Consider the following 26,224-nt stretch of genomic DNA (forward strand, 5'->3'; position numbering starts at 1 on the left):
AGTTGGCGACACAGTCGGTTAAAATCAACGTGATGTACTGTAACTGAAGCGGCGCCGGAGGACCTTGACTGATGTCTGTAGAATAAAACAGACGTTCTGTCCAAACCCGTCTGACTCATCACAAACTCATCCTTTTAAAATAATAAAAATGTGATTTTAAGCAGTCAAGAAGACAAACGTAAAGGCTGTGCAAAGAAGACACTCATGCATGATCATCCAAAAAGGCTCTTTAATTGATCTAAGTGATTAATACAGGGTGAGGGAGCTGGGTAATATAGATACTAGAATAGCTTTCAATTACCTATTTAAATTTGATCATGTAGCGGAAACGAAGGACGATGAGGGAATATAAAAGAGTGGAAAAGACAGAGGGAAGAAATTCTTAGTATAGGCCAACCAATTGTGTTGATATAGTGATGACAAATATTCCAGTCGATCAGCGACGGCTTTACAAAAAGGAAAACTAATGTGCCATAAGTTTAAGAAAAGTGAATATAAATTGTTCTTATATGTAGAATACATGAATATGACATTAACCAGCCTGAAATAACACATCGTCTCTATATGAAATAGTACATAGATGAAGAATGGATTTATTGTGAGGCCCTGTGTTATTGTTGTGCTGTGTAGCCTCAAAAAAGAGACACAGTGAGGAACAAGACTGCATGGTTTAAGACATCTAGTGCTGGTCAGCGCTGCCCAATACCTTCATCCTCTGTGTTCATATGGACTGCTCCCAAAAAGTCTCATCATGGAATAAACACCTGAAAGTTTCAGCTCCAAAACTTTAGAAATCCCCTACACCTTTACCTGAAATTCATTACCGATGCCTCCAGGTGATTGTGTCTTCCTAGAAAACCTTCGCTCTTCCGTGTCTAAGCTTTAAACATCTCATTTCGGAATTAAACTCTTCTTCATGTCACGGCTGTCTTGACTTAATTCCTGCTACAGTGGCTGCTTGTTTTTGGTGCCTCTATTTAAAGAGATGACCCTTTTTCTCCATCCCCACCCCTCCCCAGATGTAAACAGTTAATATACTCAACAACACCCAAGACTGACTTCCAACCATCCACAATAAAATATACACAACACACATAGCATGAAAACTCCGGTTATAGTTTAACCAAGTGCCGATATCGCAGGCCGTTGTAAGTCTCAGTGCACATTAATAAACAGAAAACACCCAAATATTGTCGTAGGAAAAATATCAAGCGAGCTGAGACGGCTTGCTTCAGCTTCTCACAAGTACAGATAGTCTTTCCGGCGAACTAGTGTCCACGAGATATGTCCTGAACGTCTGATGCTTCACCGCATAAAGTCACATAGAAAATTACTTCAAGTCATAAACTCTACAAACACTCCTGCCTCACTATGTCCTCCGTGACTATTCCATCTCATGAGGTTCTCTTGGGGTCTCGTCAGACCTCAGATTCCAAACTAGATACCCGTCGCCAAGGACGAAGTACGCAGGGACTCCCTGTAAGCTGGCCCCCTGCTCCCTGACCTGCTGGGGCCTCTGATCCAGTCTGGGACCCCTGATAGACCCCGTAGGCTCCATACACACTGTCCTGGTACAGTAGAGCCCGCTGGCCTCCACACCGCCCCCCACCACAAGCCAGCAGCTGGCACACAGGGCTGGTGTTCGGGTGACTGCCGGAGGCCTGGCTGTGATGGTGCAGGTCCAGGGGGCCGTGGTAGAGGGGAAGTCCAGGGTACGAGTTCAGGTAGTGGGCATACTGTCTGCTGAGCAAGCTGGTGGCTCTACGGACCACCCCCCGCCCCAGTCCAGCCCCATGTCGCACTGCTTCCCCATACGTGGGGAGGTGGGTAGAGTAGGAGTGGCGCAGCCTCTGACTTTTCCGCCCATTATGCCTCCTCTGGTCCTCCCGTATGTGGAGGTAAGACTGGTTTCTTGGGAGGCACAGGTTGTTTCGAAGGTGGGCAGGGTTGTGGGGCTTTGCAGATGTGGTCGGTGTTAGGATGCATGGAAACAGGTCGGGCAGGGTGGAATGGGATTGGCTGGACAGAGATGACTGGGATTCATCGAGTTGGCACATCTGCTCACTGCCCCATGTTGCTTTGAGGAAAGAGGGGCGGCGATGCCTTCGTCTACCCCTCAGCATCAGGTCCTCTGGGGGCCAAGAGCTGTAGTTCTCCACCCGAGGACGGATCGCCTCCCGGGAGTAGATGCTGTCGATGCCCGAGGTGGAGACGTGGTTGTCCTGGAGATGGTTGGCTTTGAGCTCGCTCAGACGGACTGGACTGTTATCACTCTTCTCCTGGTCCCGGTGTTTCCTCCTCACTAAATCCTCGTCCTCAAAGTGGAAACTCTTGGACCTCCGCTTCCGTCGGGAAAAGCCAGCTTGGAGGTGCTGGTTCTGAGGCGAGGACGCCGGGTGAGAGGCGTAGATATCAGGCAGCTGGAGATCGGCGCAGGGGATGTATTGTGAATGAGGATGGGTGTCTACGTAGAGTCTCCCCGTGGTCTGGTAGTGGTGTGGGTGCTGATGGGGGAGTGGCTCACTCACGGCCAGATGGGGGCTGCTGAGGCTGGACACAGGAAGGGGACGGTCATACAGACAGGAAGAAGAGTGGGTTGGGAGTGTGTAGCGCAGTGGCGTGGGTCTGGCCACACCCCTTTGCTGCTTCAGAGAGGAAACGGCAGTCAGAGGCGGGCTTTGGGCGTGCTGGGGAAACGGGCAGTGGTTCTCCGTCACGTAAGCAAAGCCTCCCGGCACAGCCTCCGTTGCCACTTGTGGGACACGAAGGGGCAAGCTGTTGCCGTGACGACTCAACTGTTCTATGGTTTTGGTGGCATTGTCTAGAGAAGTCTCGACGTTGGCAGTTGAGACCAAGTCCTTGGCAGTGCGAAGCATCTTTAGCATGTTTGCTTGGGCGTAGTTGGAGGTCAAGTCAGGTTTGGCTAGTCCGGACGAATGCCCCGGTTCCTCTACGCCGTTGAAACAACTGTATATACCCTGGAGATGAAACACAGCAGAAACATATAATAAATCACCATATCATTTGTGATTAAATGAAATTGTTAGCCAGTCAGACTCCACCTAGAGGTCCGGAGGAGTCCTCATGCTGAAATGACAGCCACCTCCCGACGAAAAGATTTTATTAATTTGAACAAAAAGGCGGGACTCGGTCACATATTCTCCCGAGACTCAAAGGGTTTAAGCTGAGAGGATTGCCTTGATAAGAGTATGGATGAACTGGCCTACAGCCCCCTGTAGAACCTACAACTCTCACTGCATGGACAAACAGACAAATCCCAAGCTTCCAGTTGGCTGTGAGATTCTAAAAGAACCAAATTTAATTTGGCCTTTGGGACTGCCCCACACGGATTAATGATCAGATAGTCATTTAGCCATTAATCTGATGAAACCCGGATCCGGGCACAATGGTGTAATTACATGGCAGAGGAGCGCAGAGCCTGGAGTCCACAGACGTTAACCTCAGCTAAGGCTTTGTGACTTTTACAACCGTGTCCCCAAACAACGGCGTCCACTAACTGCACTAATTTAGACGAGCTGTAGACGAAGTGTTCGGAGTTCTTTGCAAGAGAAACACCAGCGCAAGTGTTACTTTAATGTCTTCTCCCCCACCCCTCATTCTTAATGAGTATTCTCCATTTTACATAACATTTAAGCAAGAACCTTCCAATGAAACCCTGTAATTATATGCAAATGAACATCCATTTAAACTCATTAATCATCCCATTAAAGTGTCTTTAAAGCACATAACACCATAAAGACAAGCACCCCCTTAGACTCAAAATAATTAACCAGCCAGTCTTTCAATCTCATCCAAACTATTGGTTAACTAACCGATTACACTGAGCCAATAAATGAGAAGTGTAAAAATCAATGAAGCATTCCTTTAATATCTCTTCCATAAATCAAGAAAGCAGCAATCAAACCAACGCAGCTTCCAAACAACGAATCAATCAATGGACTAATTTGCCCGTCTTACCCTGCTAATGGCCAACAGGAAGTCAAGTTTGTGTGACTTGTGGAGGGAGTGTCGTAGTTTCCAGTAAAGCAGGTGTTCCCAGGCAAACACCAGCAGGCTGAGGCCCATGGCGACCAGCAACATGTAGAAGACGCCCGCCATGTTGTCGATGTCCAGCTTGCTGCTCATCACTTCGTTCTTTTCATTCTGGCATATCCCAGACAGCCACACCGTCTCCAAACGCTGGGTGTCTCCTGCAGGAAGGAGCATAGAAAGTGACGCTGCAATCCTTCATTGTTTCCTACTCTTACTCTTCATCAGTAGCGACCTGGTGGACTGGCGTCAGACGACGGACTCTGTTGCTGATTTGGAAAAATAAAGTCCTTGTTTTCACAAAGTCCAACACGGTCACGGGTGAATTTAATGAACAAAGTGCCTTTTGGAATGAGAATTAAGGTGAATTTACAGTCTTTCTACATCGCCATTAGCAATCATTAGCATCTTAGCTCCAGCTTCAGATTTGTGAACAGGTGGCCTCCTCTTGAGCTGTGTTTCCTCACAGTGGCCTCCAGGGAACAGGGCTCATTCCATCACTCGGCTACCGTATGCTGACCACAAATGCACTTTTTATGACATCATCATGGAAAGCTCAGAATGACTGCGAGTGATTGTGTGCTAGCTTTTAATCTCTGAGAGGAGGGAGGGTATTAACTCCACGCCAACAGCTGTCAAGGTGAGTGTGTTTGTGTGTGTGGAGGTAGGAGGGATAAGTGTTGGAGTGTGTAATGGAGATAATCATATCCCAAACTCTGCCTGCTGTTGCACAGGATATTAACTCTTCCCCGTAAACCCACATCCCTGCTGGTAGCGCACACACTCAACTGGACCGGAGCCAGTTCCACGGTTCATAAGCAGTAAGACAGGAATACACACAGACACACAAAAAAAGACAAGAGAGAGAGGTTCTTGTTCCCACCGTCTCCAAGGAACTGCAGCAGTGCCAGGTCAATATGTCGCTTCCAGCGGGAATCCTTCTGCAGGGCGATGCCGTATCCTGTGGTTGCAAACACTTTCCCACTGCCGATGGTCACCAGCTTGCAGCCCTCGTCCTTCCCGGCCATGTAGTTCAACACAGCGGCGTCGTAAATGAAGGCGTCCAACTTCCTGCATGCAACAGGATCATCTTTAGCATTTAGCATGTTTTAGTATGTTAAAAATACAGTCTGTACTGTGAGCACTTTAAAAAGCATAAGAGGGGTTTTTAGGTTTTCTCAACGATGCAGGCTGTTATCGGCTGGACTTCAAATTGATCTGAATGACTCAAAATCTAACATCTGGAAACATGAGATTAATTATCCTCCTTTCTTTTTTATCTTGCTTGACATTTTTGTCTTTGCAGTAAACGTGTGATGCTACCAGCTGTGACAGTTTCTACAGATGTTCACCATCTTTCTTTACCGTCTTATGATGCTTAATTTTAATCATTTAATCCACCAGGTATTTTTATGGTGGATATTTGAACTTTTGACTCATCAATAATGGGTTGATAAAAATCTACGTCCCACAAGAATTTGTGGCAAGAACTCCGATAGTTCTGGAAACTTAAATCAGATATCTTAATCCAGAGCATCACATTGATAATGCAGCTAAAATAAATGATGAAACAATCTTCCAGACATGTTTTTTTTATCCTTTGAAAATTAACTTTCACTCCTCCTCAGCACAGGGAATTATGTTAAAAAAAAATATAAAGTACAAACGAGCTAAAAATGTGTAAAGTCACTTAAAGCTTTTTGATCTTTTTCTTTCTGAAGCCTCGACATGTGACAGCGCTTTTCTATTCAGATTAGGCTGCAGTGGACTCTCATCTAAAAATACACTCATCACATCGGCCTCAATTTCAAAAAGGTGCTCCAACAGAGAGTGTCGAGTCTCTGCTGCGTCACCCAAATTACAATCATGATTAGTGGGACATCTCAAGTCTTCACCCGCAGGAGGGAGCCCGGATGATAAGGACTCTTATCTAGAGGTGAAATCCCGCTGGCGTGTCGTCATGTACCCGGTTTTGAGGCTTTCCAGCGCTTCCTCCACTCCCTTCTGGTTGTACTTCATCATGTGTGAATGCATATCGAGGTAGTTGCTGCGGATGTTCCTCTCCGTGCTCCCGTTTGGGACGGTCCCGAAGCGGAAGGGAGGGTAATGCTCATGCGGTTTCTGGAACTGTAGGGAGACAGAGGATGAGGACAGGGGACGTGGGTGAGAAGATGTGAGGGGTGAGGAGACAAGAGAGTAGAAGGAGGTGAGAGATGAAAGGTTTGGGTGAGGAGAAGAGGGGAGAGAGGGAGGAGAGAGAGGAGAATGGGGAAGGAGAGGAGAGAGACTGGAGGGAGGGAGAGCAGAAGAGGGATGCAAGAGGTGGGAGAAAACGGAAGAAAGGAGGAGAAGAGAGGAAAGAGAATGGAGAGACAGAGAGAAAAGAAGGGAGAAGAACAAAAGAAACAGAAAAAGAAGAGAGGAGAGAAAGAAAATCAACAAAGGGAGCAGACAAAGAAGATGACAAAGGAAAAGGAAGAAAGGGAGAGAAAAGGAGAAATAATGGAAATTTAAAAAGGAGAACAAAGAAGCAAAACATGAGGAGAAATGAGAAGGAGGAGAGAAGAAGAAAGGAGAAGATGAAAAAAATAAAAAGGAAAAGTGAAAGAAGCAAAACGGTAGAAAAATTGCGAAAGGAGCAAAAAAGGACCAGGATGAAGGAATAGTTGGAAAATATAGTAAAGAGGGATAACTCAGTTAAATGAAACCAGTTTCTGAATCATTACTTTTTCTTTCTTCCTGAATAAATCATTTCTGAATGATGTCATCAATCAGCTGATGGAATCACAGATGATCCTGATCCAGATCAATCTGTTCCCGATCCGGGTTCGCGTTCCACCCGTCGACGCATTAATGTCAGCAGAAAAAATGTCCGTTAGCACCCAATTAGATTGGGTGACAGCGTTGACCTTTTGGAGCAAATGAATGAGCCAATCACAACGCACGTGTGTGTGTGTGTGTGTGTGTGTGTGAGAGAGTGGGCGTATGCGTAATGACATCATCAGTCTTCAACCAGAATGGATTCTGATTAGATGTTATTAATCTATTGTTTAACAATCAGCTCACATCGCGGAGAAAAGACGAGGAGTCCGAGGATAGACCCTAAAACGGTTCTTCTTTCGGTAAATGAGCAAAACCCAAATTTGAAAGCAAGCTTAACAGGCTGGAAACGTAATATTAACGTCCGTTTGAAGTTAATAAGAGGGTTCAACTGTGGAAAAACAGAACGTCACGCACGCATTAAAGGAACAATGTAAGATAAGGATGAACGCATTGATTTGTCCCTTTGGAGCATTCATTAACAGGAAGAATCCAGTCTGCCAGTTGCCTTATCCTCTAAACCTGAGAGATGTGAACCCAGCCAGCCTCTGGCCTAAATCCATCTAATCCTGTGTCGTGTAGGATCCCAGAATTAAGGGGCATCCAAGGTTGTGTTTGCGCAGAGAACTTGATGTTGGTGCATCTGCATGAAGTTAATAGTCACTTAATTCAAGCATGGATCACCGAGGAGGATCTGCTGAGAGCTGCTATCTGTGAGGAGCTTAATAACAAAGCTCCTCTGAGGCCGGATTCCAGGTGGAGTGTGTGTGAAGGTGAAGAGAAAGTGTGCGGGTGATGTTTTTCTTCTGTGACCTGAAGTCTATTTAAGCGTTTGACATTTGCCGATCTGGTTTTCCCAGCGTGAACAAGGCGAGAGATGGAGACGACGCAGTGAGGCTGAATATTGATGGAGGAAAATACTGACGGGGGGAAGGTGGAGTCAGACTCCATCCGCGCCGACGGAGCGCAGCCATTGATTAGCCATTCATGTCGCCGGGCTCCCCGCTGGTCGGAAAAGGACAGCGATGTTAAACAACAAAGTTCTTTGACTTGACTTCTTCTTAAAAGCCTCCTTTATGATTCGTCACGGCTTTTGTTCGCTGACCCTCACCATGGTGAGGTTCTTATTCGGTCTCTTACCTTCTTGTCCGACAGTCCGGACACCGTGTCGATATACTGCTCCTGGATCATGAAGGCAGCCAGGTTGGCGGTGTAGGAGGCCAGGAAGATGACGGCGAAGAAGGCCCAGACCAGAACCATGATCTTGCTTGTGGTTCCTTTGGGGTTTTCAATGGGCACTGAGTTGTTGAAGACGATGCCCCACAACAACCACACAGACTTCCCAATGGTGAATGTGGGACCACCAGGGGCTGAGGAAACAAGAGGAGAGTGGGAGTAAGGGAGGCCTCTTCCTGTTTCACTCCTCTACAAAAGGCCTGAATGGGGTTTTTGATGTTATTCTACATCGTCCGCCAACCAAAAGTGTGAGTCCTTTGAAATTCTTCTCCTAAAGATCTGTACAAGCGTCTTTTGATCCCACTCCACTGTTGGCAGATGCTGCCAGTGCCTTTAGAACCACTACAAACGAACCCAAACCGGCTCTGTCTCACGTAACATAGCAGGTTCAGGTTTGGTCTAGCTGGGCATCAAATCTGGTTGAGATCACTGAAAAGATCACATTCAGAATTCTTCCCCACAGATTCTAACCGATGCCTTTAAAAACTTCTAAACATTATGCGACTCTCAGGAGCTCTTCTTGCTCCCATCGCTCATATGCAGACACGGAGGGCGCCGGCGCCGGTGCCGCCACCATCAATCAGCGTTTGATTACAGCAGCTACCAGAGGTAATTAAAATTGGGATATGACCTTTAGGACCTGAGGACGATACAGGCTCTGTCAGCGCTATGTTCTGGGATTGATTAGTCATGTCTCTATAATCCCACTCAAGGACTTTATCTGAAGGGGCCGGCGGTGTTGGAGTTACTGTGAAGCGATTTCTCAGATTAGCAAATTTTATTTCATGCGTCTTTCTTATTTCAAAGCTTCTGGCTATCTTCTAGCTTTTGATAAAGTAAATAGAAATGACTCTATCTAATCTAAAAACAACAAAAAAGTATAGTCATGGATTAAAGTGAGAACACGTGGGATTAAAACCCCGGACGATGCATTCAGAAAGTGGTCAGACTCACATTTGGCGCTGACCAGACTGCGATTGTACCCAACTGGGCTGAAGTACTCAAACACAAAGACTGTCACCGCCACCACGGTCAGGCACATCACGAACATCATGACCCAAACCGCCGGGCTGTAGGGTTCTGGGGAGGAGGCAGAAACAGAACAGATTAACGTGAGTCACTTCAGCTGGGATGGAGACCGCTGTGTGGTAGGAGGACAGCCGGGGAGACGTCATGAGACAGAAAGTCACTCCTTGGAATTATGTGCTGAATTTTGTTGTTTGGGGTTTGCAAAAGGGATTTAGGTGTGTGAGTGTGTGTGCATGTGTGTGTGTGGTGCAGAAGGGGATTTAGTTGTAGGCTACAGTTATCAGCGGGATAAAAGCTTAATGGGAATTTCCTGAAGCGTCTGCAAAGACAGAACTTGTTTAAGTAGGCCATCCTGGGAGGAAGTGGAGGAAGAAGGTGGGAGCAACATGGCCGACATGTACAACAAGGAGGCTGCAGGGAAACGGCTGTTACAACCGGTTGGAACGTGAGACTGAATCGTCCCAGATGGAGTTTCCGTACCGAGAAAGGCAGAGGGGGAAACCGTCCCGTTGCTTCTGGCCACCATGACGCTGATGCCCGTCTCGACGAACGGCACGGAGAAGTCGATGATTTCCGAACGTTCCTCGTTGATGGTGAGCGAGCCGATGGCCATGTCGGCTCGTCTGTACACGACCTGGGAATGGGGGGGGGGGGAAGCAGCGGCGGTGAAATAAAAGCAAGGCGAGGCATTGACGGCGGTCAACAGCTTCCTTGCATTTCATCTGCATTCATATCCAACTATTTTTGGCTCCTGTATAATTCTGCAAAATAGACCTGAATGCGTGGATTTCATCACAACAAAATCTGCCTCTGCGCGTCCCGGAGGACGCTGCTAAACCTCTTCTTCGCTGAAAAGAGAGCAAATTTTGAATTTCATGAGCAACGCTTTTTAAACATGTAAGTCACGCTGAAGCGGTTTGCGCGCCGCAGCTCGGCTCTAATAATGGCTGTCTGCAGAGATGTGAAACAATATCCGTCTCATCATCTGAGCATCCAGACGGGGGACGGGACGCTGCGTCTGAACGGCGCGCCTCTGAAAACAAGAATTTTACAGAGACAAAACCTTTTCGAATAAATTCACACACACACACCTACATGTACGGACCAACAGCAAAGTGCCTGCAGGTGCAGCAACAGAAGCCGTGGTGCCTCCCTGAGGAACACCTGTGCAGGGTGGACATTCAGAGGCAGCTGTGTTTGATGTGCTTTGGTGGGTGGGAAGAAGTGTGTCCCAGCTCCATATGTATATGCATGTCCTCACACCGCTGGCCTACATACATACAGTAAAGGGAAGGCGTTCAACACCGGGCGAACCTGAAGACGTCCTTACCGCCATCCACTCTCTTTGGAGTGCAAAGTAGGACTGACTGCACATCTGTGCAGATGCAGGCAGAGTCATGCTGCTCAGTCTCGTGTTTCAAAGATCCTTTATGACAAATGTGTCAAACTCAAGGCCCGGGGGCCAAATGTGGCCCGCCACATCATTTTATGTGGCCCGCAAGAGCATAAAAGGTCGGTGTCAACAAAAACTACATTTCCCACAATTCAATAATTAAGCCCATTTTAACTCTGACAAAAACAAAGTTAATGTCCTAACTTGTGTTTGATGTTATTTTTCTTTATTCTCTTGGATAGTTTGATCCTTGATTGACGGAGTTCTGCGGGTTTAACAACCTGACAAATTAAAAAGATTTACAAGCAAACACGTATTTTGCGCAACTGTCATGTTTGCAACTCAAATAAGTAATAAGTAATCAATTAAGTTATTTAACATCAAGGAGTAGTTACATCTATTTGACATTTCATCGAGTTACATTTAGTTACATTTATAAGTCTGGCCCTTTGGTCACAGCCATGAGGATGAGTTTGACACCCCTGCTTTCTAGACTCCACTCAGTCTCACCTCCCCAATCATGCCGTTCCACGTCCCACGGACCAGTTTGCCGTGCTTCCCGTTGGTGACCAGGTAGAGGTCGTAGGAGAACTTGATGGTGCGGGACAGCTTCTTCAGGATGTCTATGCAGAAGCCCTTACAGCACAGCTTGGTGTAGGCCTCAGGGTGGCCGATGATGCTGGAAGGAGGGCGGGGGGGGGGGGGAAGCAGTGTCATGAGTACAGTAAATACAGTTCTGTTCCATCCTGTGATCAAAAACCCCTCCGACAGTCGAGACTGTTGTTATCTTTAGTTCTGAGGACCGACGCTGTTCGCTTCGTTTCAGAGAGTCTAAATATGTTGAAAGAACAAACGAAGAAGGAGCGACGGCTGGGTCATTAGCTGCAATCAATGTCAACAAGATGCCTTTCAAAGCGAACACACACACACACACACACTCAATGATGATCGAGTGACTGCGCTGGCCTCTCATCAAAGGCCATTAAGGTGTGTGACATATGAGGGACGCTCACTTCCTCTCCGTGGCCTCGCTATTTAATGGGGTGTAGAAGACGACAACAACAGAAGGACGGCAAGAAGTAATGGAATGAAAAACAACGGAGCGACAATAAAGAAAAAGTTTGACCGGATGGGAAAAAATGTGTTTTACCTTCACGCCATCAGCTAGCTGAGGGCTTGATGCTGCTGAGTCGCGCTGCGTGTGTTTGTGCGACCGAGATCACGCAGATGTCAAGTGAGTCAGCAGAAGAGACGGAGAGCGATTCAGAAATAGCACGTGAGCCAACGAACGTGTGAGACGACGAACGGATTGGGAGGAGAGGTGGGGGGGGGGATGGTAAAAGTCAAGTGAGTAATTAACATCGGAGTTTATTCTCCTCGACGGCTTAAGTGCTCGTTTTATGCAGAATTTAATGCTTTAGAAAAAGACTGGCTGCTTTCACGGGAGTCCATAAAGCAACGTTAATTAATTGCTGCAGGATCTCACCACCTGTCGTCATTATGCACACTCCAACGACAGCACACACACACACACACACACACACACACACACACACATATGTGTCGTACAGTATCCTTCGAGAGTTTGCCGCTGTTTGGTTCGGGTGGGACTTTTTTTCTGCAGAATGCCCAGAAACCAGCGCAGCATGGAGGTTGGGTTGGGTGGGGTGGATAGCACCATGAGGGAGTCAGATGGAGGATTCTCAGGTGAACAGAAGGCGGGAAACACGAGGAGAACAACAAGGAGGCCTCGCAGGGCTGCAGCTTTGGTGTTCAGGAGCAGGGGAGGACAGATGGAGGTTGTGGTGGGGGGGGGGGCGAGATGTGAGGTTAGCGTCGCTGTGACGGCGCTAGAATAACAAGAGATGCACTGGATTGGATGATAATTTGTGAAAGCGCACCCCCAGAATCGCACACGTGTTTGTGAATTCAGGAATCAGCACGACTGATGAAAAGAGAGCTAACAGCTATCCTTGAAGCAGATGATTGGATTCCTTTATGACTCATCCGACGGGGATATGAAAGGAAACGCATAAAAGATAAATACTTTTAAATCATTGTTTGTTCCTTCTGAAAAGACGCCGGTGTTTTTATCAGCGGGATTACACAGATATATCTGACGGGATGTCATGAAACCAGTTGAGAAGGTCGGATAGAAGACAGGGAGGAATGGAATCCCGGATGAAGAAAACGTTCAGGAATGTTTTCCAAAAGTTGGTTTTACCAACTCCTGCTGTTAATCAGGACAGAGCGAGGCTTAGGCCATCATCTGTCCGAAGACGTGACTCATAATGAGGAAGACAAAAACTTTTAATCACGCTAAACATCTGCTCCGAAGGGAAGGTGCTCCAACGGCACGGCAGGATTAACTGGTTTATATGCCCCCCCCCCCCCTCGCCCCAAACTCGTTTGTTGGTCACCTTCCAAATGGGACACGCCAGCAGAAAGAGGATAGGATGGGATCACACTGGTCCACACGAGGACAGATGTCCCATGTTGGAGGGATAAATCTTCTTTACTGGCGATCAATGTGCAGCTAGGTTTCTCTCTTTATAATTAAAGCTACATCATCTGCATATATAGAGAGATAATTAAAGGGAAACGTCATTATTATGCATGAATATAACATGTCATCACATGACGGTGATATAAATGAGGCCCACAGCAATCGTACGCTTTGATTAATGAAGGAGCGTTTGTTGGATATTATGACTGGTCCCAGTCTCACAGCTGTGGAGCTGCAGCCAGCAGCCAATCAGATTAGCATCGATGATGTAAGAATAAGAACCAACTTCATTTGTGTTGGTCCTTTCATATGAGAAAGTGCAGCTCAACAAAGAAATAACACGCCTCAGCATCCAGCATGTAAAGACGTAAACGCAGGGAGTAAATGGAAATAAAATGGAAAATAAAACTCGAGTTGAAACGATAGCGAAGATTAAAATGTCAAACATAGAATGCATCAAATCAAGGCCAATGAAACGCTTTAAAAGTCGCTTTTAAGAGCAGTGTGTTAGCGCAACAGCTAACACAGGCTAACGGGAGGACGTGGCTTTAGCTTTGTGAGCATGTTGAAGTCATGAGCACCACATGTGGAAATGGGTCGTGTATAAACACCCAGGATTTAGAATAACACAACTATTCAATGAAGCCAAACAAAGTCTCTGCTTTCCTGTCTCAGCCAATCACAGACAAGCACGTTTCCTTTAGCCAATCATCTGTAAGCTGTCACATTTAGGATATGTCTCTCCTATAATCTGTGTCGTCATTCAATCGTTTCAGTCCAGTAAAGATCCCGACCATCTCCAGCATCTATGTGTGTGTGTGTGTGTGTGTGTGTGTGTGTGTGTGTGTGTGTGTGTGTGTGTGTGTGTGTGTGTTGTCAAATATTTGTACCAGACTTGTTCCTTTCATCCTCGTCTGTTTAAACACGATGAAGACTTTGTAGGTTCCTGACGAGCAACAGTGTGTGTGTGTGTGTGTGTGTGTGTGTGTGTGTTTATGTGTGTGTGTGTAGTCGGATGTGATTTCTGTTTAACTCCGTGTGTGTGTTTGACACCGGAGGAGTGTTTTTAAGGTGCTCAGAGTCAGCACGCACGACGCTGACTTTAATGAAGTGTGGAGGTTTGCAGTGTCTACAGAGCTAAACTGGGGCAGACGGCGGGGGGGGGGGGGTGTACTGATGGCGGTGGGGGGGGGGGCGTCTGGCTGTAGGGCTGCAAATCATTTCAAACGCTTTAATACTTTCACTGATGGGACACCTTTTTATTGAGTTTGTGAACTAAATAGAAATTCTGCTGTTTTTATTCAACAAAAGAAGCTCCAACTTTGAAATGATGCAGGTCAAAGAGTTTGGTCAGGCAATACCAACCAATCACAACAATATATGTCACATAATATTTACATTTTCAAGCTCACAAGAGAAATGTCGAGTCTGATTTTACCCTTATGTTACAAATGTTGGACGTTTTCTAATAGAAACTTGCTTTTAAAGCATTGATTCATGTCTTTTGATCCAAAAAAACAACCTGTTGTCTGTTAAAGCAACAAAATTCATAGTTTTTAATTTACAGAATCCACTTTGCCTCCCTCCTCTTTACTGTAGGAGCAACCAAAGGTAATAAATCCCAATCGGTTTGTGTACCTCTCAGTCCGATTGGACTGGCGCCTGCAGGGCACCGTGTTCCGGACACACGTCCCGGTTCCCGGGTCCACGTTCTCCACCATGACGAAGGGATGCTCCTCCAGGGTCGCCACGGTCAGGTGACGGTCGTCAGACACCTGCTCCAGGAAGCTCCCGTATCGAGGCCACACCGGGTAGCGGACCTGGAGGATCCCCCGAGCAAAGGTGCCCACCTGGAGAGAAAGACAGCGGAAGTTATTTATCTAATAACGCTGCATATTAAAGTTATTCCAGATGAGGACGATGAGGAAAAACACGTGAAACTAACAACCATAAAGCAAGTTGGAATAAGAAGGGAAGGGAAGAACTAGTAGAGATGAGGTTCTCCTGTTCTTCTGTCACGCATAAAACCACACAGCGCACTTCAGCACAGCTACATGTCCACGTCCACGCACACACGTATACGTACACGCGTGCCGGAAGGTGACATTGATGAAGTAGGCTGGTCTTTCTAGAGTCGAAATAAATGAGTTCAACTGGAGCTGTGAGATTACATTCAGGCCTGGTTGCACGTTTGCCATACCCCCTCGGGCTTCAGAAGTGTGTGTGTGTGCAGGGAAAAGGCAGCGAGAATACAATGATAGGGGTGTAAAAGGGGGCTAAGACGCCATCAGGCACACCGAGGTGGAGTCATATTGATTGGAAATTACGCCTACAGTTACGCCTTCAAATGTCACCTATTGTTCAAAACATGCTTTCGCCATCAATTGTTCCCTACGCCTGCTTTTTGCCAAAAATGTCTCCAACAGGCTCGACCTTGTTGCATCCAGTCAGGTTCTGTTTGTAGATCAGAGGTCAGAGGTCATTATTTTATCATATACCTTGTCCCAGATTCTGTCCCGGTCCAGAGCAACGATGACCATGGAGGGGTTGGTGAGGAAGCCTTGGCTGTTGAACGACAGATCTTTCCTCTCCCAAGTCACGTTCAGCATGTGTCTGCAACCCACGGCAACACCAGGATTTAGATTTCTCACCAGCGCTCATTTGCATACTCATTTCCACAGATAAAGAGACACAATGATCTACAATGATCGCCTACTAATTAAAAGTAAAGCTCCGATGGGAGAGCCGAGGTGAGAGACAGGAAGCAGCTCATTAGGGGACAGGAGAGGCAGCTGATTGGACGATCCGTCTGGGTGATTTCTCAACCGCCTGCATCCATGAAGAATCACTCCGGGATATTTTACATTCAACCCAGATGAAAAGAAATCGCACAATTCTTTCCACCGTGCGTCACTAGTGATCAAACAGGAAGTGTACGAAGTGCGCTCCTCACCTGAACAGAACATTGTCCGAGTGTTTGGCGGGTTTGCTGCAATCGCCGTGTCCCTCGGGAATGAAGCCGTGCTGCCTCTTGAAGCTCTCGGTGGCTTTCGCCACGATGGCCACGCCCTCTCTCACCCTCTGGCGCAAGCTCTTCCTCCATTGGTCCGTAATGACTCCGATCACGCCGACTGGGAAGCTGTCGGGTGGAGTGACGTCCGGGTTGCCCACGGCCAGACTGGGTAAGATCCAGATGTAGCCCGGGCCCAGAAGACCTACCTCGGCTGCCTGCTCAAACAAATACTGGGCCTCCTCGTAGGAGCAGTAGGCCAGCAGGACCTGAGAGTCCACCTGTGGACAGAGATGAACAGACACTAAAACCACAAAAAGCTAGTATGGTGCTCCAAAGGATGCTACTGTTTGCTAATCTTGCAAACCAATGTCAACCCAACTCCCTCAAAACATCCTGCGACACCCCTGAAATCACTAGCACTAGCACTAGCACTAGCACTAGCTTTGATCTATGGTTTTACTCACACTGGCCTTCTCCCTCGTCTTTCTATCTTATCCGGTTCCTGAGTGTACAAATGTTGAAGTTTGACCTTGACCTAGTTTTGTCAAGGTCAAGGTCATTTTCATCCCCTTTGCTGCTCAAATAATGTGCTTTTTGTTTCATCTTTCTATCTGCAACGGTTGCGAAGATAGTTGGTGGACTAACGGACAGGCGAACAGACGAAGACTGACAATTACAATACATCACCGCTTTGACGCGGGATGTAAAAATCTAACCGCTAGCTAGAGCGACCCAATCCTGAGTTCTTGTATCTGGTCTTACCTGCTGCAGCAGACGCCTGGTTCTTACTTCGCTAGCCCCAACTGACATTTCCAGAGACAACACATCCTGCAGATCCCAAAGGAAATAGGAAGTATCCGTGTACGACTGAACTATGTCCACAAAGGTGTCGTATCCCGGCAACAAGCTGGTGATCACCGCGAACTCGCCCCAGTCGTACTCCTCCATGAGCTGGAACGGGGTGCAGAAATAAAAATCAGTCAGGGTTCGAGGACTGCTAATGGAAAGTAAATACCCTATGTGGTGAAAAGGAAACTGACACCAGCTGGTTGGCTTAACTTTGTGGGTAAAGGTGTGGACCGGAAGACCGAAAGGTCAATTCGGGATTGTATGACAGGATTGAACCTTGATTTTAAAAGTTTGCATTTGACCACAAATATCTCCAAATGATTGTTTTGGGTGGATTTAATTTAGATTATCATGTTGACCCAAAAACATTGTTCTGTTTAAGCCTTCTGATCCCATGGGAGTTTGTACAATCTACTCTATTAGTTTGGAAATCCGGCCAGAGCTTCAGATCAGGGATTCCCCCTCTGACAGTGGCGTTAATCGTCTGAGTGGTCCCAGCTGGTTACCAAAAATTTGGTACAGCAACCTAGTTATTTCCCCCCCAAAATCCTGTTTAAATAGAATTTTCTTCTTCTGTTCTATAACACATTTTTGTACCTTGAACATGCAGACAACCTGCTGCTCCAGAGACGCTCCCATCTGAAGGAACGACGATCCCTCCGCCTGGAAAGAGTCACACATTCTCATATTTATTCAGGAACAATCTTTCATGGTATTAAAGATGAATGATGCAACGGTATCTCCAGGCTGGTTTATCCCCTCAAAACCTTCAGAAGGGTGTCACCAGAATATGAAGTACAACCTTTTCTCTGACACGGTTTCAGGTGAAATATCTCGACTGAATCAGCGAAGGAACATCCGGAGACGGTGTTCGACTTCCCTCAGCAGAAGCGAAATTGAGGAGAAGGGTTCTTAAATTAGCTTGTCTGCTGCTCCTGGTGTTAGCAACACCTTCAGTGCTGTTACTTCTGTGAAGCTTATTAATTTCGTTGAAGCTCGGATTTCAATAATTGGTCCTGTTGTACGATAGGCGTACTCCAAAAACCACGACTGTTCGAAGTCCGGGAAGCATCACCGCCTTCGAAAACCAATTAAAGGAATGTAAAGAGACAAAAAAGGGACAGAAAAGACAGTGAATTTAAAATAAGTATGCTTGGGCTTCACTCCGCATAAAAGGTTAAAAAAAAAACTGCATTTTCAAACTTTATTAATTCAGAAAGCGTGCAGTTTTATTTCTACATGCATGACAGCAAAAGAAACATCCAATAAAAAGAAGGCGATTTCATGAGGGATGGTCACCACGCATATTTACATCTCAGCTCTAATGACAAGAGCTCTAATTGTCCACGTTCACCAAGGATACGACATCCCAAGAGCCTCCAAAGAGCAAACGCTCCGCTGCTGCTCTCCTTCTGCCAATAACAAGTGGTCCATGTGATCCGCCTGCGTTAGCATATATTTGCATATCATCTCGCTTTGCTTCCATCAGTAGCGTTCAGATAAAGTAAGCAATCAGGATAGGAAGAGGATGACTACTGAGAGGGACTGGATGTTGAGATGAAGAGCAGGACTCTTCAGCTGATAAGGAGTAATTCAATCAAACGCATATGAGCAGCGATTTGCAAGTCAAAAGATGTCAGGATACATGTGAGAAAATTGAATTCAGATTTAAAACCTTTTTTCTGCCTTAGTGGGGTTTTTTTTTTTTTTTTTTTTTAGTTGATCTGCAGGTATTGATGCACCTCCTGGTGAGACGGCGTCCGTTATTTGCACAAGAGAGCCAAAGTTTGAGGTGAAAAGCATTTCAATAAAATTCATCTGGATGTCCTGTCCTTTTCCGGTCGGATTATGGAATGACAGGAGATGGAAGTTCTGAGGAGCCTAAAGGCTGTGATGTAAGCAGCAGCAAGACCAGCCGCTTCAACACAGGATGTCATTTCCGAATAATAGTTATAGAGTCTTCCTTTGCGAGTGGAAGCAGGAAGTCTGGGGAAACACTTCCACACCGTGACACATATATATGCAGATAGAAGCGAGAGAGGATAGTGTTTGACTGTCTAGTGCCGTTTGGGACCAGGTCTCAGATATTCTTGGTGTCTTGTCATCTCAGAGGAGACTAACTCTTAACACCCCTCTAGAGAGGGAGCCTCAAACACCACAGGAGTATCAGAGCCGGAAGCTCCTTCACTCAAATCTCTCTTGTTCGGTCTGCCTGTCTGAGTTCCAACCTCACGTCTGGAGGCTGAAGCTCCAGTTGACCAGAACTGCTATAAAAAGAGTGGTAAACAAGCGTGTCATCCCGCCAGGAAATAAATAAAAATACCTCTGGATTGGTATTCCACTTCCACGTCTGATCAAAACTGTAGAGGAGAGTTGCGTCTTTCAAGTGTCATTAAATCCTAGTTTGTCTTGTTTGGGGCTGTTAAACAGAAATGAGCCCCCCCCGTGCTTAAAAAAGACCAATCATCATGAGTGTTTCATCAATACACACTTAGCATTCTACCTTCCACGCCCTGAAGCCATCTATTCTCTGTTCTCAGCAACAGTTACAACAACACCATCTTCCTGTCTCTGCGTCTAATTCCTACGCTCAAACGCTGCGATGAGAGGGAGATCGGCCTCCCCCACCACCCCCTTTCCTCATCCTCTACTTCTCGCCACCTTGGCTGTCACACACACACGCATAATTAGCAGTTCAGCTGCAGGAGCGTATGGTAATGTGACAGGAAGACGGCGGACACGGTGGATGCTCGCGCGCGAGTTTCCTCCCGCCTTGGGGATGGAATCGCTCGCCGTGTATTTTTTGGTCAAAGCAAACTCTTGACCTATTTATTTTTAGACACTCTGATCTCTTACGCTCTCGGGGGCCACATACGATGATGTGGAGGGCCATATTTGGCCCCCGGGCCTTGAGTTTGACACGTGGTCTAAAAAAATCAGCAGCACCGAATGTTCTGTTTGCAACTTAAACTTTACGACGGACGAGTCGTTTCTGTTGCAGGTTGTTGTTGTTTTTGTTTATTTGTTTGTCGTTTGAGATGTTGACACAATCAAACGACTCGAAGCGACATCCAATCAGCAGCCAGACAGACAGACGTTATTAAAATTATCAGGCCGGACTGTAAAGCCCAGAGGCGGGATGGACATTAATGCGCTTTCCCATTCCCAGCGTTCCTGACCCGTTTGTGGAGTTTGCGTTTCCAGGACCATGGAGGCAGAGAGAAAGAGAGAGAGACACAAGCGCAGAAGGACAAATGGAGAAAGGAGGTCAGTCTGGCCACCAAAATAAATCCCCCCCCCCCTCCAAAAAAACTAAAGCGGCACGCTGATCCAATGAGAAGCGCCTGGCTCATTACATCACCGCGGTCCGCCATCGCAAACAGAGTGTGACCTCACGCCACGGCCTCAGACTGTAAACCCTGAAATATAATCTTCCACTGACAGCTTTAAATTGTAATAAATGATGTTATACGCTTGAACGCTCTCGGCTTCACATCCATCAGGGGCGCATCCGGAGGGCTCCCCACTTCCTGTTTACTGCTGGACACGTGCAGCCGGCGGCGGCGGCGGCGGCGGAGGCGCTCATTCCAGACAGTCGTCGTCTAATTATTTCATGTTTGCAGCGGCGATGAACAAAACCCAGGTAGCCCCAGAGATTTTAGCAGAGGTCACGTTGTTCAGGGCGGGGCTCTGGGAGTGGGGGTGGGAGGGGGGCACCGGACGTACTCCTGTTGATGACTGTCACGACCGTCATGAGTGCAGCACTCATTATAGAAACTTCCTGTGTGTGTGTGTGCGTGTGTGTGTGTGTGTGTGTGTGTGTGTGTGTGTGTGCGCTCGTGCATGTCGGACAAAAGACAAACTTCCTCTCCTCCCTTCACTCTTTTCATCTTTGTCTCTCTCCATCCTTCCTTGTCATTTGCCAAAGCGAGATCACTGAGACAGGAACCGTAAATAGGCGGCGTCTTTTCAAATGCACCATCAAACATCCTCGCCGTCATCGGTCTATTGATAATCAAGCATCATTCAGCTCTTTTATCCACTAAGTGAACTGTTTTTCTCCATCCATCCACCTGTCCCATTGTGCCAGACCCCCACAGACGAGCTTCTCCTTTTCCCTCCTTTATGACAATGAATGAGTGTGTATCAGAGAGGAGGAGGAGGAGGAGGAGGAGTGGATGAGTCTTCGACAGGAAGACCTCGGAGCGTTCTATAGAGGGCTGTCAGCTCTGGGTTCTCGGATCGACACCATCTGCACGTTTGTGTCAAACGGCAAGAGAATGAATCAGAATGATTAAACAGATCCGAGAACCACCTGACGCTCGCCTCCAAAGGAGATCCGGGGTTCATGAACACCTCCGTGACGCTTAAAGGTGAGGCAGCAACCGATAAAAGGAAGAGAGATGGAAGGGTAGGGGTTAGGGCTAGGGTGGGTTGAAATTTGGGGTGAATGAGAGGAGCTGTGGGGGGCCTGGTGCTCCCAGAGTCTAATTAATGAGTTTAATGGAGTCCTGGAAGTCAGAGAGGGTGGGGACCCCCTGATTCTGTTCATAATGGATTCAGCAGGAGCACAACTCAGGACTGGAATGTGCTGGCGAATAGTCGAGGGAGTAACAGGAATCACGGGTGAAACGAGAGTAAAAGAATTAAAGGGTGTGAGGAGACTCAAGGGAGTAAAAGGAGTAACAGGACTCAAGGGTGTAAAGAGAGTCAAGGGAGTCAAGGACGTCAAGAGAGAGACAGATAAACTGGAGGGAGGACAGAAATACTGAGAGGAAGGGCAAGTTAAGATAAAGACAAAGAACGATGGGAGAGAAATGTTATGAGGGAGGAAAAGGAGACGCTGCATTCACGCTGCTGTCGGCCAATCATCTGTCTCCATCCTAACTCCGCCTTTCACAATTCTTCATCAACATACAGCAAATGGATCAGTGACCACAGCAATGACTCCTCCCAGTTTAACCTCACATACACCAGCAGACACCTGAAGACACCTGCAGACACCAGCAGACACCTGAAGACACCTGCAGACACCAGCAGACACCTGAAGACTCCTGCAGACAGACATATGCAGACACCTGAAGACTCCTGAAGACTCCTGCAGACAGACATATGCAGACACCTGCAGACAGACACCTGCAAACTCCTGCAGTCAGACACCTGCAGACTCCTGCAGACTCTTGCAAACACCTGCAAAGACATGCAGACTCCTGCAGACGCCTGCAAACACCTGCAAACACATGCAGACTCCTGCAGACGCCTGCAGACTCCTGCAGAGCCATCAGACACGTGCAGTCAGACACCTGCAGACACCTGCAGACTCCTGCAGACTCTTGCAAACACCCTCAAACACCTGCAAACTCCTGCAAACACCTGCATACACCTGCAAACACCTGCAGACACTTGCAAACACCTGCAGACACCTGCAAACACCTGCAGACACCTGCAAACTCCTGCAGACTCCTGCAAAAACCTGCAGACTCCTGCAAACACCTGCAGACTCATGCAAACACCTGCAGACACATGCAAACACCTGCAGACTCCTGCAAACACCTGCAGACACATGCAGGCGCCTGCAGACTCCCGCAGACGCCATCAGACACATGCAGACACACCCGGCTGCACTCAGCGGCGGGTTGGGATGCTCCTGGCGGCTGATAGGTGGAGGAATGCATCCATTTGGCGGCGTGCATGCGCTCTAGTATGTGAGGGTGTTCATTTGCATGTGTGTGTTCTACGTGTGAGAGTCGATCTATAAATACGAGGTGTTGATGATGGCAGTTAAGCAATTCAAGTGAAAAAAAAAAAAAAGGGAAAATGAGCAGAAAGCATGAGGCGTGAGAGGAAGACGATGTGGAGCCATTTTGTGACGGCGTGCGGAAAGCGTCGCCACCCGTCTCCTTCAGATGTGTGTTAAATCACAGCAGGGACAAACCGCTGCTGGAGCCATCGCTCCCAGCCTCTCCCATCATCAACTTTCCGTTCCCACAATTCCGAAGAGGGGTCGATGGCAGCAGCGGTCGCCGATAAGTCATCCGTCTGCGTTGCTCAAATCCAAATATTTGCATGCAGCTCGTAAAAGTAGGTTTCACTGCTCTGACCTACTTAAGTTGTTTTAAGCTGAGTGACGCCGCCGCCGTGGAAACGTTCTGAGACGAGGAGGCTGGGAAAGAAAACCTCTGCTGACAATGTTTGCATTGCAAGTTGTGTTTCTACAATGTGAAATTCTTGCTTCCTTAATTTCTCATTAGAATGTTTTTGACACTAGGTCAATGACAGACTGTTCCGGCCTCAGTTTCGGCTCCGGGACGGCGGGTTCATTATTCAGACAATACCTTGTATGGGATGACAACCGCAGAGCCGCCACTGATGCCCACGATCGGAAGAGCCGTCTGAGTGGAGAGGAAGTCCAGGATCTGTGCCACTTCTGCCACCTGAGGGCGAAAACGGATCCGGCTGTGAGTCGACTGCTATCGCGGGTCGAACAAAATTCAAATTCCTGCTGGTTCGACCCGTTTCCTCTGACACACATGTGCTGGGAATGTTGTGACGCGGAAGAAGCAGCAAAGATTCAAACCAACCGACCAGTAAACGTATAAACCGTCCACCAGTTTAATGTTTGGGTCAGTGAATGCAACACGTTTGCATTGACAACTCAATAAAGTTGTATTTACTGTCATGATAAGACGCAGTGGCGCGACGGTCAGCTCTCTGCAGATTGGAGATCAGCTGCTACTTAAATTCTCTTTTGTCATTTCACGTCAATTCTTCCTCCGTCCGAAGCTGAAACCAAACCAACTCTGTGATTTAATTTAAGCAAAGACAGAACATGCTTGGCATCTCAATTAGATCTTCCTTTTGGCTGCCCCACTTTGTGATTTAAGCTGACAGGACCAGCGCCTTTTAAATTTAAATGTTGTGCAGCTTTAGGAGGCTCAGACGTGAGTGACAGGACGCCGTGACTCCCGACGGGACGACTCATTCGGAACAAAACAAAAAAAAAAAAAAAAAAAACGGCATCAAACGTCCTCACCTGAGTCCCAGCGCTCGACCCGACGTCGTCCTCGAACACCACGCCGTGCAGCTTCTCCGTCGCCATGGTGTCGCAGAGGTGCGTGAGGAGGTCGCGGGGGTTGGTGTCGTTCACCAGCACGGTCACCGGGCTGACCACCACCGGCAGGTCGACGAAGTTTTCCCCGCTGAGGCGACCTCTGACCTCGTTCTGGTAGCTGGAGCCGCTGAACACCACCGCCACGTTGATGGTGGGATGGAGGAGGAGAGGACGGGCCTGCGAGGGGAGCGGGGAGGAGACGAGGAGAGGAAGGAGGAAAAGAGGAGGCCAAGGGGAGGGAGGACGACGTCCCCTGGGAACGGCCATGTTGGCAGCCTACTGCCTGGATTTGGGAGTGGGGGGGGGGGGTTAGAGAGAAAGGAAAGAGAGAAAGTCAGACATACAAGCTGCTTTACTTTCATGATGTTTTTGACTCATAATCCGTCCTCCCATCCTTCTCTAACCCCCCCCCCTCCCAAACACACACCCCCCCTCACCCATCTGACCCTTTTTGTGCATCAGTGTTCGCCTGCATTTACACTCCTGTGTCATCCCTGCGTGTCCGTGTGTGTGTGTGTGTGTGTGTGTGTGTGTGAATGTGTGTATGTGTGTGTGTGTGTGTAATCCTCCATAATCCCACCCCCAGTGTCATGACTGTAATCACCTCTCCATCTACCCACACACACACACACACACACACACACACACACACACACACACACACATCAGACTACTGGATAACTACGACTCTTTAAAGGTAACTGTCTCCCTTCCACACCTCTGTTGTAAAGCGACGGTGAAGGGGTCACGACCTCCTGCGGTGACCCCTGATGTTTCATTGACCTCTAGCCTCACCTCGGTTCCACTTTTGCTCCTGACAGACCCGATCCATAATTGCTAGGACACTTCGAACATAAGCACATGTCATAGCTGGGGATGCAACGGCGTCAGCGATATCCTCCATCTGAGCCGGGTATCTTCGGCTTCAAACTGCTCCACAGAGGATTGTTGAGCTCAGCTCTGCTGCCGGTGGCGGGGGGTGGGGGTGGGGGGGGTACAGAAATACCTGGCAGGTGTGAATCCACTCCAAACTGTGAGACTCAAGGACCAAATCTTAACAAAGCTAAAGATGCGTTTTGAGCAGTGTCATCTGCATAGAGGGATATAAACCTGCCAGGAGAGACTCGGTTGTGTTGGAGGGGCTCAGAAATAAAGTGTGAGGTTCCCCCCACGTGGATTTTTACTCCTTGTAGAAAGCACCTTCCTACATCTGACACCTTTCCTTGTTGTAAGTCTTTCTCATGCACGGATCTCTTTATTTGTCTCTGCTGAATCATTACATCTTGATGTGAACACAGAGCAGCCGTTAGCCCACCACCCACTTGCGCTAAGTGGAGAGTAAAAACAAACAAAGCCCCCCCCCACCCCACCCCCATGCAGAAAAATCCTAAGAGGAACAGATTCCCAGTGGCAGATATGTGACAAACAACGTACGATTAAGGTTTTGATGATCGGCGCGATGGATCGCAAGGTGAAATTTACCTGCAGCCAAAGCAGAAAACGCGTCAAACTCTTATTTTACGGCCTCATATTTGGTTCAGTTTACAACCTGGGAGTTACAGAGTTGGATTACTATTATGTTCAGAGATGATTCATGTCCTCTGGCTTGTCGAGTATTGTAGCTTTGCATTATTATAGTCTGGATCAGAATAGGTTTGTATGCCGGACAGATTGATAACCAAGCTGCAAAAAAGTACGTGAGCAGTTTCCCTGTCTGGCAGGTATTTGGAGGATTATTATTTAGAGACTCTTGGACACTGGTTGATATTTTTACAGCTATTCTTTTATACTGAGCAGTTGGTACAGCAGTGGGTGCATGCATTCAGAACCACACATTCTACTGCTGCACTGCCGCTAATCCTTATGAAGGAGAATTTGTTGAGTCAAATCCCAGCGTGGTTGATGCGTCCAAAACGTTCCAGGTTAAGAAAAGGTAATAACTCCAAATATTAAGCCTCACAGAGCGGAGCGGTGGAGGGAGAGGAGATAGAGAACAGACCAGTGCTGACCGGGTGGATCATACAACTGGAGGTCGGCGGGTCAAGTGTTGGGTTAACGGTGTAATCTCTGGAAAAAGCCAGCATTATGTGCCTCAGATTAGCAGCCCGTGGGTATGAGTGGGGGTTGGTGGGGCTGGGATGCTCCAGATTAGCAGCAATATACCGGTGATTACGCTGTAGAAAGGATGAGAGGACGAGAGGGATGAGCAGAATGTGT

General features: G+C 47.6%; 1 protein-coding gene across 1 annotated transcript; it reads right to left on the reverse strand.

Annotated features, from left to right (window-relative positions):
* Positions 1-233: 233 nt before the first annotated feature.
* LOC137588313 (glutamate receptor ionotropic, NMDA 2C-like) lies at positions 234-24,274 on the reverse strand. The gene is made up of 15 exons (XM_068305316.1): positions 23,930-24,274; positions 23,232-23,330; positions 17,494-17,559; positions 16,810-16,998; positions 15,988-16,325; positions 15,533-15,647; positions 14,673-14,884; positions 11,039-11,207; positions 9,616-9,769; positions 9,061-9,186; positions 8,011-8,240; positions 6,017-6,177; positions 4,934-5,121; positions 3,979-4,211; positions 234-2,978 (listed from the first exon to the last, which is right to left on the reverse strand). The coding sequence occupies exons 1-15, from the start codon at positions 24,272-24,274 to the stop codon at positions 1,419-1,421; spliced, it is 4,185 nt and encodes a 1,394-aa protein (XP_068161417.1). The 3' UTR covers positions 234-1,418.
* Positions 24,275-26,224: the final 1,950 nt, after the last annotated feature.

This window comes from Antennarius striatus, chromosome 21 (genome assembly GCF_040054535.1).
Source record: "Antennarius striatus isolate MH-2024 chromosome 21, ASM4005453v1, whole genome shotgun sequence".
Classification (NCBI taxonomy): domain Eukaryota; kingdom Metazoa; phylum Chordata; class Actinopteri; order Lophiiformes; family Antennariidae; genus Antennarius; species Antennarius striatus.